This window comes from Anolis sagrei, chromosome 3, assembly GCF_037176765.1.
Source record: "Anolis sagrei isolate rAnoSag1 chromosome 3, rAnoSag1.mat, whole genome shotgun sequence".
Classification (NCBI taxonomy): domain Eukaryota; kingdom Metazoa; phylum Chordata; class Lepidosauria; order Squamata; family Dactyloidae; genus Anolis; species Anolis sagrei.
This window is the reverse complement of record NC_090023.1, coordinates 264770945-264786988: the sequence shown is the minus strand read 5'-3', so window position 1 is coordinate 264786988 and position 16044 is coordinate 264770945. Positions and strand designations below refer to the sequence as shown.

The 16044-nt window shown below is 41.5% G+C and overlaps 1 protein-coding gene across 2 annotated transcripts in view; it reads right to left on the bottom strand.

Moving 5' to 3' along the window:
- ABCC5 (ATP binding cassette subfamily C member 5) overlaps positions 1-16044 on the bottom strand; it is a 100663-nt gene that overhangs the window by 54228 nt on the left and 30391 nt on the right. For both annotated transcript variants that reach the window (XR_010909530.1, XM_067466098.1), the window contains exons 3-7: positions 13063-13223; positions 10945-11100; positions 7263-7410; positions 2394-2627; positions 342-515 (exon numbers count right to left, since the gene is read on the bottom strand). Coding sequence is in view for 1 of the 2 variants with exons in the window: in XM_067466098.1 (XP_067322199.1) it covers positions 342-515; positions 2394-2627; positions 7263-7410; positions 10945-11100; positions 13063-13223 (873 nt within the window). In the remaining variant the exon portion in view is untranslated. The remainder of the gene's footprint in view (positions 1-341; positions 516-2393; positions 2628-7262; positions 7411-10944; positions 11101-13062; positions 13224-16044) is intronic.

Genomic DNA, 16044 nt, shown 5'->3' with positions numbered 1-16044 from the left:
CTTTCAAAACTTTCAAAACACTTTATAATTTGCTGATATAAAACACAAAAATCCACCCAAAAGCACTTAAAGAAATGGCACTGGAACATCAACAGCTTACCCAATCAAAACTACATAAGAACTGAATAGTTTGAAATAATTAATTTGCGAAAGAATGGTGTGTGGTATATTTTTATTGTGTTTTTTTCAAAGTCAGCACCCCAAAATACATTATAAACAGCTATAATACTGAAAAAAAATTTCGTTACAGGCCTAAGTCTCAACTTATTCTGCTTGAACTCTTTACAGACATTTTCATTATCTGGAAGAGAAATGGTGAGCATTTCCAGCTACCTACTCACCATTGCTGGGTAGAAAAGAATGAAGATGGCTGATCCCAGGAAGCCTGTTGGTCCGAGAATAATAACATTGTATATCATGCCAAGGATGGCAACGATGGGACCTCCGGCTAGCAAACTGCCCACAGCTGCAGCTTCAAACATTCTCTGCCCATCATTGGAACAGACATTGATCAGCTAAAACACATAAAAGGCAAGTGAACGATCATCAAGGATAACAGCAGTGGAACAGCATCTGGAGATTATTTTTATTCCTTATCATTTATGGACTACTGTTCTGGACATAAATATCCAAAACAAAGTTATTCACCCAATAATCAACCAATAAAAAAGAGCAAAAAGCAGCAAGATTTTAAAAATAAATACCAAATAATTAACTAACACTCTTATCAACCCACACTTGCGCTTCACCACTTGATGTCAGCCAATGGGAACCAATTAAGACATTGTCAAAGGTTTTCATGGTCAGAATCACTAGGTTGCTGTGAGTTTTCTGGGCTGTATAGCCATGTTCCAGAAGCATTCTTTCCTGACACTTCACCCACATCTTTGGCAGGCATCCTCCAAGGTTATGAGATCTGTTGAAAACTAGGAAACGTTGCAATTGGCCAGCTTGATTAGCACTGAATGGCCTATTAGTGCTAATCAAACTGGCCAATTGCAACATTCACACTTGCCTCAAACAGACAAGAGTTCATTCTCCCACCCTCGGCATACCCCACTTGACTAGTTTCCAACAGACCTCACAACCTCTGAGGATGCCTGCCATAGATGTGGGACTTTAGGGACCGCCTCTCCTTCCCCCATTATCGGAGGTCGCAACGACCAGCCCAACGTGACTTACTCCATATACCGGGTCCTAGAGAAGTGCACTTGGAAAGGACCAGACGCAGATGGGCTTTTTCTATTTCTGCCCCTGCCTTATGGAATTCCTTGCCGCCCAACATGAGAGTCATGCGTGACTTAGGGCCTTTTACTCTCGCACTTAAGACCTGGCTTTTTACTAGAGCATTCGATCTCTGTTGATTTTTAATTTTTGTATGTATGTATTTTATCTTTTGTAATTTAGCTGTAAATCGCCTAGAGCATTCTCGGATGGAGGGCGATTAATAAGTTATTAAATGATGATGATGATAATGATGATAGATGTGGGCGAAACGTCAGGAAAGGATGCTTCTGGAACATAGGCCAGAAAACTCACAGGAACCCAATGTACAAGACCATAACGGCAAAAGCAGAGCCTGCTTCCTGATCATTAAAACCACACTTCTGACAAGCCTAAAAGAGAACCGTCACTCCAGTTCTCCTATTGATAATGACACATCTTATTCAAAATGGCTTCAGTAAACAAAAACCATAGAGAATCCTACAAGCAACTCAGTGGGAGACTCTGGATAAAGTTCTAAGTGATCTAACTGCAGGCAATAAGGCTTGTCTCAACACATGGAAGCCACCACTGCGCTTCTAAGATATTTTAGCTTAAGTGAATAACAAGCAATCAGTTTCAGCTTAATAGATGACACAATATAAGGATTTAAAGATCGAACTACAAAGACTGTGGCACAAGCCAGTAAAGGTGGTCCCAGTGGTGATCGGCACTCAGTAGACTGGTGCAGTGGTGATCGGCACTCACTAGATTGGTGCAATGCCTAAAGACCTTGGCCTGCACTTAAATACAATCAACGCTGACAAGATTACCATCTGCCAGCTGCAGAAGGCCACCTTACTGGGATCTGCACACATTATTCGCCGATACATCACACAGTCCTAGACACTTGGGAAGTGTCCGACGTGTGATCCAATACAACAGCCAGCAGAGTATCTGCTGTGGACTCATCTTGTGGTGTTTATAATAATAATAATAATCATCATCATCATCATCATCATCATCTTTATATATATCCTGCCACCATTACCCATTTTCCTCTTCTTGGCAGAGGGTTAGACTAGATGGCCCACAAGGTCTCTTCCAACTCTATAATTCTGTGATTCTAAAAGGGACTCAGGCTGGCATACAAGGCAGACAAAAAATGATACAAGAGTATAAAACAATACCTCTCCCATAGACTTGTCTTTGATATTTTTCAGCTTCAGTATTTTCTTAAAGGCCATGGTAAGGACAGCTCCTCGTAGCCTGACCCCGGTGCGATAATTTAGAGCCCAGGTTAAAGCCAAGGACCAGGAACGCACTATTTCCATCATTAAGATGCCACAAACTAACAACAGGCCATACTGAAGGTTGGGTTCCATTTGCTGTGTGTATTCAAGGAGATGTTTCACAACAAATGCCTAGAGGAAGGAATGCAAACTTGCATAAACATCTCAACATGCCATAGGACCCATTCAATCATTTTATGTTAAGTTAGAAATAAGGAGCTGCTTTATTTCCCCAATGTAAGAAATTTGCATTACTTATTGGAAATCTTTAGATAAGCAGGAATTGTGACCGTTATAGAACACCCTGCTGAAATCAAATTGAGCACGTGGGGAGAATAATTTTGAACTTTCCAATTTGGAATATCAAACTAATAATGCTCCTTCACATCATCTAACTTAACATAGTCCTCAACAGTTAGCTGAAGCAATCCATCATCAACATACGCTTTACAATAATCTTGTACTAATGCAAAAACTGAAATATGTACGTATTAAAAGATATATTCCTTTACATGACATTAAGACCTTTTTTTATTCTTTGTTTCAAACGTGCTTATTTGATAAAAAGGAACAAGTGTACCTACAGTTGAACTGGGGAAGAGTGTGAGAAGGACATTTTGCAAAACATTCCTGAAAATAAACATCAGCAGTTTAATAGTAAAGCAAAGCACAAGCAGAAAAAAAGGGGGAAAAGGTGATACCACTGATAACATTACCAAAAGACAGCCCTTGACCCTCCCCCTCCCTGGCCTCCCCCCTCCCCAGCCTTGAAAGACAAAAACAAGGTTACCTCAGGAATCACATTTCAAACACCACCTGCAGAAAGAGAAAAACAGCCCCCCAAACCCACATATCCCCCATCATGGGTGTTGTCTGAATGTACAGGGCAGGCTCACAATAACTCATGTTCATCAGCAATATTAAGCACTAATAAATTGGAAGCAGTATTTTTTATTTTTTAAGAAAGTACCACCATTATAAAATGAATCACATCTCAAATACACTATACAAAAAAAGAAAGGTGTTGCGGAAAACATACAATCTATATGCACAGGAAAAAAAATATATACAAGGCCTGAATCCAACATACAGTCTGGTTTCCAACACATAATCAAGTTCAACTTCACATACACACACAAAATTAAATGATACAGGGGGGAAAAGCAGGACCAATATTTGTTTACAGTGTCCAAAAAGGTATGAAATTGGTATAACTACTCAGGAAGACTTTGAGGATGGTGAGAGTTCTCACATTTGGTTTAATAGAGCTTTAGTAAGTGAGGTATTCCAGCTGGGCTTCTCCAAACAATGAGACTTATAATTCTGGAAACTAGGGTTCTTTAATCGGGGTGGGGAAAGTACCTTTGCCCACTTAAAAAAAATAGTGAAACCAAAAATAAGCAGTTTGAAAAGGCTTTCGAAGTCCGCAGGAAGTCCCCTTGACTAAAGCAAGCTTTGCGTATCAGAGTTCTGTGCAACACAAGAATGGATGGAAAACAAAAACACACTGCTTCGAGCAAAGGTAATAGCTGCTAAAGCCCAGCCTCAAGTTGTAGGTTTTTTAAAAATGAAGGCAGAATGATTACGTACATCCTAAAATGGTGAATTCTGAATGCGACCATTAAGAACGCCGTTGTATATCGTTTTTGTATGAGTTTTCACATAGCACGTGTTAAGAGCCAACAGTCCATCATGTTCCCCAAATTGACCATTGAAAAAACAAGAATCCTACACAAATCCCTGATCAAAGTGTATAACTCAGGCTCCAAGGTTATGCTATGCCAGTTTCTTCTTCATTAGGTTTGTTTTACATTCTTGGTAGTTGAGGCATAACTGGCTACGCAGAGGGTTTACGGTTAACTTAGCGAGAAAGTGTTTTGACTCCTTTGCCAGCATTCGATCCGACAAAGGCAACTGAGTCACTGGAAGGGTGAATAACCCCCCCTGTCACGATGCAGAACCCACAACATGCTGACAAGTGCTGTCAATCTTCCTTCGTGCATCAAAGCTCAGGAGGAAAACACGCCACAGGGATGTGGGCAATACCAGCAAGATATTCTTTCCTAAATATTCAGAATGACTTTGTTTGGTCCAGAGAATTAGCAAATGCCAGTGAGAAATTGCAGACTTGGAAAACCAGACTTGAAGAATAGTTTTAGAAATATTTAGAGAGAGAGAAAGAGAGAGCATTTGCAATCTTAAAACACTGTTTCGTTAAAGCTAAGAAGAGATCGCTTGCATATGACATTTCATAAAAACGATCGTTACCAAAACTTAGCAGAGGCATGGAAACATACTCCTGGGATTATTATGGCAACAGTTGTCCTTAACCGCCTGGCTCTTAAGCATTCCCATTGAATAAATGTCACCTTACCTTTCGTCTTGGCGTTGGATTCTGCCCAGCTTGACTGTCTCATTCTGATCGCAGAATACAGCCATCCTGGAAATTCTAAAGAACAGCTTCTGTCATTGGTTTCACTACAGAGAAAGAGTCCCCCAAACCACATCCAGCACAAAGCAAGCTGTGACTGGAGCAGACCTGGAAGAGTGGGAGGCTTACCTCAAACGGCTCCCCCATCCAAGCCCCCACTTCCCGCCCCACAATGCCCTCCTCACCAAAGACTAAATCTGAATGAAAATTGAGCTTCACTGCGATAGGAACTCTGACTGCCCTTCCATCAAGAAAAGCTACTTCTGAGCTACCACCGTGAATGTCTATCATCATCCAATTCAAGGAATTATCCTTTGCTCCATAGAATCAAAGAGTTGGAAGAGACCTCATGGGCCTTCCAGTCCAACCCCCTGCCAAGAAGCAGGAAAATCCATTCAAAGCATCCCTGACTGATGGACATCCAGCCTCTGCTTAAAAACCTCCAAAGCAGAGGCTGGATGGCCATCTGTCAGTGGTGCTCCAAATTGAATGTGAATTGTTTTGAAGCCATCTCAATAGACAGCATATATAGGGAGGTAGGGTGAATCCTACAAATGGGTTGTTGTAGGTTTTTTCGGGCTATATGGCCATGTTCTAGAAGCATTCTCTCCTGACGTTTCGCCTGCATCTATGGCAAGCATACCTCTGAAGATGCTTGCCATAGATGCAGGCGAAACATCAGGAGAGAATGCCTCTAGAACATGGCCATATAGCCTGAAAAAACCTACAACAACCCAGTGATTCCGGCCTTGAAAGCCTTCGACAATCCTGCAAATGGTTAGGGAAATGTAAACTGTCTCAAAGAGATGAAGGGCAAGTATAAATTTGTAAACAGTGCCAGAAAGGCATTTTAGAAAACGTTTTTAGAAAATATTGGAAATTTGGATATATAAGAAATTTGAATTTACCAAAAAACATCTATCACAAATTTCTTGCACTTCATATTTAAAGACCAGAAGTAAAATAATTTGGATTTTATTTAGCAAAACACAAAAGGTCAGGTCAAGTATTCTTTCCCCAGGGTACCATCCTCCCACAGAAAGAGGGCTTGGATTTATTTATTTTTAAATTAAAGCATTGATGTTTCAGAGGAGATACCAATCCAGTTTGAATGTAGTGAAGAGAGTGATTCCAAATGATGCAGATTACGAGAGTTGCTTATTCTGATTCACACATAACCCGACATCAGAGGATCCACATAGGTGGCACATCCAAGTCCAACATAGGTGGAATCCTATTCTGTTGCTTTCTTTCTTGCAGTTTGTACCTGACGTGAGTGCAATTGTCGAGACTAAGATGGTGACACTGCAAACCACTCTGCTGCCCACTCTTTACTACAGGTAAGAGCATCCACAGATCCCTGTAGTGAAACAATGACAGAAGCTCTTCTTGGGGGAAGCTGGTTCTGTTAAAACCTCATACTCTTTGGCAGTGAAAAGTGTATTTTAAAATAAAAACCTTTTGGAATTGTTTTAATATTCACCACAAGGCATTAACAAAACAAAACAAAAAAAGACATTTTTTTTCTAATATAGAAATGCAAGAAAACTTTCACAATTTAAAGAAATGGGTGGGATTGGGGAGATTTGTTGAAAGAAGAGACAAAAGACAAGACTGTTTTTCAACATTAACCTCAGCTGTACTTACCAAAGCACTGAACCATCCCCGCTTAACAGCACACTGAAATGTGAGAACTACAAGCAATAACACTGCGCCTACTCCTCAAGGGAAATTTGTAGAGAATAGATTTAGTCAACGTGTCAAAAGTGTAAATCTTGCACTGCACGTGCAACAAACAGGTGACAAGAAAATGAACGTGAATGGCAAGTACTCTATTCTGTGCCTTCACTACCAAGTAGAAGTGGCACTGGTAATCTTCCAATCATGCCACTAGGAGGGTAATCTGACTGTCTTTTCATTCCAGCCAGATTCTAGTTTTGTAGAATAATCTTGAGCCCTGGTTTCTAGAATTTTTTAAAATATGATTGGCCAGGACTGTGTTCAAGTTCTTGCAGAGAGCAGCAAAAAAAAGGGACCTACCAAGACCTCATTTGCTGACAGGTAACTGCTTTCCACCCAGAAATTCCCATCCCCATCCCTCATCCAATCAACTAGTAGTTCAAGCAAGAAAAAACACACCAATACAGAGAGAAAACAGTTGAAAAATCTTAAAATTCTCACATTTTTCTGCAAAGCCTATTTCCTCACTGCAAACTGAAAGAAAGGTTTCTAAATAACCAGAATGCTTAGGAAATATTTCGCAACACAACTGGAACACATTAGAACTAGCTGTGGGGTAGCTCCCACTCCTCAGACAAAGGGTGGATAGTACTTACTGGTCCACTGAAGCCAGCCAGTTGCGTAACCATCAAGCAGATTATGGAAATGATGAGCCTGGTGCGACAGAAGCCCCAGATGACTTTTCCAAGGGAGGCATCGGCTGGCCCACATTCATGGAGTTCTTGATGCCACAACCTTTCTAATCTGAAAACAGCACAAACCATAATCTAAGGAACCATTCTGTTAAGACAGATAGATAAATTTTTATTTTAAAATAATAACCAGTTTGCTTAGAGCACAACTCCACTTCCAGAGCCTTGAGCTTAATATGACAATTGTACAATGAAGCAAAAGCATGGTCCACAGACATAATGACCTGCAGAAGTCATTGTCAGAAATATTAAAAAAATTAACTAGGTATTTTTAATTACAAAAATGTGAGTCATGCACTGAAAGGGTTAAATGGATGCAATGACTCAGTAAAAGCTGCAGTTCAATATTTTGATGGGTGAACAATCCGGGCTATGCTTGTTCTCGCTGCCTATTGTTATTGTTATGGTAATTTTAAAGCTAATTGTATTGTTTTAATCTGTTTCTGTAAACCGCTACGAGCCAAATTGGGAGTAGGGATATACAAGCTGAATAAATAAATATAAATAAATAAATATAAGCAGGTGTGCCTATAGCAGCGTTTCTCAACCTAGGGGTCGGGACCCCTCGGGTGGGTCACGAGGCGATATCAGAGGGGTCACCAAAGGCCATCAGAAAACACAGAATTTTCTGTTGGCCATGTGGATTCTCTGTGGGAAGTTTGGCCCAATTGTATCGTTGGTGGGGTTCAGAATGCTCTTTGTTTGAACTATTGTTGTTGTTGTTGTTCATTCGTTCAGTCGTCTCCGACTCTTCGTGACCTCATGGACCAGCCCACGCCAGAGCTCCCTGTCGGCCGTTACCACCCCCAGCTCCCTCAAGGTCAGTCCAGTCACTTCAAGGATGCCATCCATTCATCTTGCCCTTGGTCGGCCCCTCTTCCTTTTGCCCTCCACTTTCCCCAGCATAATTGTCTTCTCTAGGCTTTCCTGTCTCCTCATGATGTGGCCAAAGTACTTCAACTTTGTCTCTAGTATCCTTCCCTCCAGTGAGCAGTCGGGCTTTATTTCCTGGAGGATGGACTGGTTGGATCTTCTCGCAGTCCAAGGCACTCTCAGAACTTTCCTCCAACACCACAGTTCAAAAGCATCGATCTTCCTTCGCTCAGCCTTCCCTAAGGTCCAGCTCTCACATCCGTAGGTGACTACAGGGAAGACCATGGCTTTGACTAGGCGGATCTTTGTTGCCAGTCTGATGTATCTACTCTTTACTATTTTATCGAGATTGGACATTGCTCTCCTCCCAAGAAGTAAGCGTCTTCTGATTTCCTGGCTACAGTCTGCATCTGCAGTCATCTTTGCACCTAGAAATACAAAGTCTGTCACGGCCTCCACGGTTTCTCCCTCTATTTTCCAGTTGTCAATCATTCTTGTTGCCATAATCTTGGTTTTTTTGACGTTTAGCTGCAACCCGGCTTTTGCGCTTTCTTCTTTCACCTTGATTAGAAGGCTCCTCAGCTCCTCCTCGCTTTCGGCCATCAGAGTGGTGTCATCTGCATATCTGAGGTTGTTAATGTTTCTTCCAGCAACTTTCACCCCAGCTTTGCATTCATCCAGCCCCGCACATCGCATGATGTGTTCTGCATACAAGTTAAAAAGGTTGGGTGAGAGGATGCAGCCTTGCCGTACGCCTTTCCCAATCTTGAACCCGTCTGTGGTTCCATGGTCAGTTCTGACTGTTGCTACTTGGTCCTTGTACAGATTCCTCAGGAGAGAGACAAGGTGGCTTGGGATGCCCATCCCACTAAGAACTTGCCACAATTTATTATGATCCACACAGTCAAAGGCTTTAGAATAGTCAATGAAGCAGAAGTAGATGTTTTTCTGAAACTCCCTGCCTTTCTCCATTATCCAGCGGATATTGGCAATCTGGTCTCTCGTTCCTCTGCCTTTTCTAAACCCAGCTTGAACATCTGGCAACTCTCGCTCCATGTATTGCTGGAGTCTTCCTTGCAGGATCTTGAGCATTACCTTACTGGCATGAGAAATAAGGGCCACTGTACGGAAGTTGGAGCAGTCTTTCGCATTTCCCTTTTTTGGTATGGGGATATAAGTTGATTTTTTCCAGTCTGATGGCCATTCTTGTGTTTTCCATATTTGCTGGCAAATGGCATGCATCACCTTGACAGCATCATCTTTTAAGATTTTAAACAGTTCAGCTGGGATCCCGTCATCTCCTGCTGCCTTGTTGTTAGCAATGCTTCTTAAGGCCCATTCAACCTCACTCCTCAGGATGTCTGGTTCTAATTCATTCACCACACCGTCAAAACTATCCTCAATATTATTATCCTTCCTATACAGATCTTCTGTATAGTCTCGCCACCTTCTCTTGATCTCTTCAGTTTGAACTATAAATCCCAGCAACTACAACTCCCAAAAGTCAATGTCTATTTTCCTCCAAACTCCAAACTCCACTGGTGGCATACATTTGGACCTATTATTCGTGCCAAGTTTGGTCCAGATCCATCATTGTTTGAATCCACAGTGCTCTCGGGATATAAGTCAACTACAACTACAACTCCCAAACTCAAGGTCAATGCCCACCAAACCCTTCCAGTATTTTCTGTTTGTCATGGGAGTTCTGTGTGCCAAGGTTGGTTCAATTCCATCGTTGGTGGGGTTCAGATTGCTCTTTGATTGTAGGTGAACTATGGATCTCAGCAACTACAACTCCCAAATGACAGAATCAATCCCCCATCCACCCACCAGTATTCAAATTTGGGTGTATCGGGCATTTGTGCCAAATTTGGTCCAGTGAATGAAACAACATCTTTCATCTCAGGTATTACAATTCATAACATTAGAAAAATTACAGTTATGAAGTCGCAATGAAAATGATGTTATGGCTAGGGGTCACCACAACATGAGGAACTGTATTAAGGGGTCGCGGCATTAGGAAGGTTGAGAAACACTGGCCTATAGCTTAGTAGCCTCAGTCTGTGAGAGGTCTCTGTGGGAGAACGGCCTCAGTGTGTTAGTAGGCCTCAGTATGAGGAGGCCTCAGTGTTAGTGCACCTCAGTGGGAGAAAGGCCTCAATCTGAGAGAGACCGCTGTGTACAAAGGCCTCAGTGAGAGAAAGGCCTCACCATAAGAGAATCCCTCAGAGTGTGAGGTAGACCTCGGTATGAGAAGGCCTCATGTGTGAAGCTCCAGTGTGATGGCTGCTGTATATAAAGCTACTGTGTGAAGCTCCTGTGTAAGTGTGAGAAGAGACTCTGTGGGAGCGAAGCTATTTATCTGCATGAGAAAAAAGCCCAACGTGGAAGCAAAGAGGGAAGTATAAAGGACCATATTTGTGTTATGGAAACCTTGTTCTTGTAAATAGTGCAACCATATTATTTTACTACAAAGAAAAGCCTCCTATGGAAGATATATAATTGGTCTGTGTGTTTTTGTTCTTTTTATCACTTTGCTGCTGGAACATGTTGCTGCTAAGTTATTCTGCTATACATTCATGGGCAGGGTCTTTTGTTAATAAGCCCACTTGCCCAACAGTCCTTAATGGGATCACATATTTTATGGGAGATGCCATCACCATGGGTTCCCTGTGAAGAAAATCTCTGCACAAATATTCTAAGATACCCCTACCTTCTACAGTTAACTTCTGAAGACTCTTGAATTGACAAAGGCCACACATCTTCCATTAGTAGCTCTCCTTTTTTGTAAGCTATTCGTGCCAGAGGAGTCAGCCATGAGAAAGTCATATAGGAGAAAAGTCCAGAATTATCAATTGGGTGTGGATACCTATAAATAGAGATGGAAAAAGTTATTACCAGCAACAATGTCCCAAAATATAATTACCCATATTTCATTGTATAATAGTCACACACCCCTTCTTAGGGTGCCAAAATGGAAATTTTGCTTTTCTCACATAATACTTGCACCTGGAGTTGAGTACACCCACCCAATTGACTCTCCCTTCTGACTTAATTGAGGCATGCTTTGGTTAGAGCAGTGGTTCTCAACTTGGGGTCCCCAGATGTTTTTGGCCTTCAACTCCCAGAAATCCTAACAGCTGGTAAACTGGCTGGGATTTCTGGGAGTTGTAGGCCAAAAACATCTGGGGACCCCAGGTTGAGAACCACTGGGTTAGAGCAACCCTCCCTAGCTCTAAGGGGAGAGGTGGGAGGGCAAACCTTCACCTGACCGTTCACCTGTCAGCGAGAACTGTGGCTAAAAACAGCTGAGGGAGGCATGAGAACTCTCTCCTGCAAGCATACAGTTGAGTGAGCCTTCACCTACCCACATGCCTGCCGGATAGAGCTATGAGGTCTCCTTCAGCTGGCATTAACCGAGGGAGGCCTCATAGCTCTCTCTAGCAGACAAACGGGGAGGTGACCTTCCCTCACCTGTGTGGCTCTCTGCAAGAGTTATGGGTTCTTGCTTGGCTGGTAGCTAAAGGAGACTCCATAGCCATTGACTTCCCACATGTGCCAGTGGGTAGGAGTTAAGGGGCCTTGCTCAGCTGGTGACTGAAGAAGGCTCCATAGCTTTTGTTGTCCCGTGCATGCCAGCAGGAGAGAACAAAGGAGCCTCACTCAGCTTGTAGTCTTGGCCTCCTGCATTTGCAAGCTAATGCACCTCACTTGGCTGGCAGCAGCCATGGGAGGCCTCACAGTTCTCATCCAGTAGGCATGTGGGCGGCTTTGTAGCTACAGGATTTTATCAGCTGGTAGCCGAGAGAAGCCCCGTAGCTGCCATGTTTTTCTCTACATAACAGTGTTGGGTTTCATCCCTGACTGCACAAGTCTCCAGCTCTCAATGAGTAGTTAGCCTAGATAGACTGAGGGATTCCTCCTCAATTTCCTTTAGCTAGGTTGTTTAAGAAGGGGTTAAGAAGGGATTATCTCACTGATCTTTGCATGGCACTATCTCCTCCCCATTTGAATACCTAGAAATGTAAACCTATAGGGCAGTGGTTCTCAACCTGGGGTCCCCAGATGTTTTTGGCCTTCAACTCCCAGAAATCCTAACAGCTGGTAAATTGGCTGGGATTTCTGGGAGTTGTAGGCCAAAAACATCTGGGGACCCCAGGTTGAGAACCACTGCTGTAGGGAAACGAAATTTCCTCTTTTAAAGGTATTTTTATTGCTCTGGGCTGGCCATGTGGCCTGTCTCCATTTTCTCGTCTCTTCTCCTTTTGTCTTCTCTAGAGTGAGGAAGCATCTTGCCATTGTCTAAGGCAAAGATGTAGTTGATATAATTACTTCTATTGTTTTCCTTTTTCTTTAGAAGATAGCTCAGTGAAGCTAGTTAGCTTTCCTATCTAGAATGGATTTCTTTTATCTTTAATAAACATATTGTTTTTGATCCTATGAGTTGTGGATCTCTAATCCTGTTCCATCCTGTTGAATGGAAACCAATCCTTGCTCACTACATGTAAGTTTCTGCTGCTTATGTACAGTGCATTCTGCACTCTGCTATATTTTTGGTGGAATCACCCCCAGAAAGGGTTATTTTTGAGCCTAACACCTCTCGATTCCCAACAAATAGTAACATCAATTTTTTCAGGAAAATAAGTTGCATATTGTATTTCAACATGCAATGAAATACAATACTTTGTTAGTGAAGATACTGACTGTCACTTTCTTAGCAAGCATAATATGGAGTAAAGGTTTGGTTTTTCTAGCAGGCATGCTTCTACTACATCTTAATATTCCTGTTTTCAGGTCTGCTTCATTTGTAGTTCATGAACACAAATCTTACTTGGAAGTAGTCCGGATAGGTTTCACCAAGTTCCAGCCATAGTGATATTTCCCTTTGTGATGGGCTTCATCCAACTCTCCCAAGTGAGAACTTGTCAAGACATCTAATGAAAGCCCTTCTGCTCGAGCAGCTGTTTCCAATGCATCTTGGCATGCCACATTCTTGAAAGGGAAAATAAAACAGGGAATGTAAATATTATGGACTTTAGAAACTCTTATTTCATTTTCAGGTTACATCATATATTAAAAGCCATAGCTCAATGATCAAGCACACACAAACCATTCCAGATTTCATCCCTGGCCTCGCTACATAGAACTAGAAAGGTTTCCAGTGTTAGACAGCATTTATTTATTTATTTGTCGTGCAGTAGCAACCAGACAATTGTATTGCATTTTCAACAAATTTTTAACAAACAGACAAAACAGAGTTTGCAAGCTTGGTAGTTGATTAAATGTCCTTTGAGCAGTATCTGGCCACTTGGAGTGCCTCTGGTGTTGCTGCAAGAAGGTCCTCCATTGTGCATGTGGCAGGGCTCAGGTTGCATTGCAGCAGGTGGTCAGTGGTTTGCTCTTCTCCACACTCGCATGTCGTGGATTCCACCCTGTAGCCCCGTTTCTGAAGGTTGGCTCTGCATCTCGTGGTGCCAGAGCGCAGTCTGTTCAGCGCCTTCCAAGTCGCCCAGTCTTCTGTGTGCCCAGGGGGGAGTCTCTCATTTGGTATCAGCCATTGATTGAGGTTCTGGGTTTGAGCCTGCCACTTTTGGACTCTCGCTTGCTGAGGTGTTCCAGCGAGTGTCTCTGTAGATCTTAGAAAACTATTTCTTGATTTAAGTCGTTGACATGCTGGCTGATACCCAAACAGGGGATGAGCTGGAGATGTCTCTGCCTTGGTCTTTTCACTATTGGCTGCTACTTCCCGGCGGATGTTAGGTCGTGCAATACCAGCTAAACAGTGTAATTTCTCCAGTGGTGTAGGGTGCAGACACCCCGTGATAATGCGGAATGTCTCATTAAGAGCCACATCCACTGTTTTAGCGTGGTGAGATGTGTTCCACACTGGGCATTAGACAGCATTAACCATTGTGGATAGTACTGAATAATGTGGACCAATCGTATTATTTCATATAACAAGCTGGATCTTTGCTGGAGGGGACAGTATTAGACATATCTTTTCATCTTCTGACAGGATATCTGATTGCTGTCATTTAGCACAATGCTCTCTAACAGAAATGCTCCTGAAATCACCAATAGTTATTTATATTCTAGTATTCTAGCCACATGTAACTTGTTTTTGGTATCTTTTTTTGGGAGGAGAATTCAAATCACTGTATAAATATATCATTATATACAATAGGCAATCTGGCACCTCTGAGACTAATTGAGAGAAAGAAGTTTGTAGCAAAACTGAAAACTTGGCTGTTCAAACAGGCTTTTGACGATGGTGAATGCAATACCTAACAGTGGGAAGATTAAGATGGGACTAGGTTTTAACTGGACTTCCGCCTTTATCCAGACCAGTAGCTAGGATGTTTTAATTGGTCTATATAACATATTCACTGTTCATTTGCACTTTATGAAGGACGGTTTCTGTTAATTTGATATGTTGCTGTTTTTATATTGATTAGTTGTTGCACTGATGAATGTTGCTTGTTGACTGAATTTGCTTTCGTTGTTACGTAATGATTTTTTAATTGCCTGCACTGTTATAGTGTGTAAGCTTCTGCAAGTCCCTTAGGGGAGATGGTGGAGGGATGCAAATAAAGTATTACTATATTATAAAGTGTTATTCCTTTATAGACTGACCCTACTTCATTAGATGCTATGCTTACACCACACACACTTCCTTCTCTCAAATATTGGGATTTTAATGTTTATACTAGGATGATTTTATGCTTGTCTAAATGTTTAAATTTTATGTATGTCTTATGTTTGATGGTTTTAATTGATTTTAAGTCCATAGTTATATGTTTTAATGAGTTATTATGATTTCTTTGTGTACTACTGTATGTTGACATAGAATTTTTGCCATTAGTATGTTGTAAACTGCCTTGAGTTCCCCCAAGGATGAGAAAGGCATAATATAAATACAGTAAATAAATAAATATTCCCTTTGCGCACTACTCCAGGCTAACATGGCTATGTTTTGAATGAGAGCACTCAAGTCATAACCTTTACAACCTTTCAAGCCCTACAGAGCTTAGTTCTTAATTTCTAGAAGACATGAGCCAGGCCAAGTTTTAATATTTTGGAGAAAACCAAATGGAAACCATAAGAAAAGCACAAGCTACTGAAAGAAGAATAATCATGCTGAAATACATTTTGGAAGATGCTTTCAAACTGTCTCTAGAAAATTGAAATTTTTTTGCTTATTATTATTATTATTATTATTATTATTATTATTTTACTGACACAAAAACACAGTATGTCACAGCAAACGAGATCTCTATGCTGGATTTCGTATCACAAAATCACAAGTCGAACACTTCCCAAGCGTCTAGGACTGTGTGATGTATTTTTGAATGATGTGCGCAGATCCAAGTAAGGTGGTCTTTTGCAGTTGACATATGGTAATTTTGTCAATGTTTATTGTTTCCAAATGCCGGCTGAGATCATTTGGCACAGCACCCAGTGTGCCGATGACCACTGGGACCACCTGTACTAGTTTATGCCATAGCCTTTGCAGTTCGATTTTGAGGTCCTAGTGAATTATGTATTAGTTGTGATGTAGTGAATTGTGAATGTATTATTATTATTACCCATACTTGTACCCCCTCCTTTTTCACCCCGAAGGGGGTCTCAGGACAGCCTCACAACCTGCAGCAATTCGATGCTCAACAAAAAAATTCCAAAAATAACCATTGCAATTAAATCAAGAATAAACATAAATTATTTTGAATTTGCAATTAAAATCATGCAAATTCAAAATCGTAGTTTAGAATCAGTACATTGTTGCTCTTCATTATTGCACTGCTATAGTTACTGC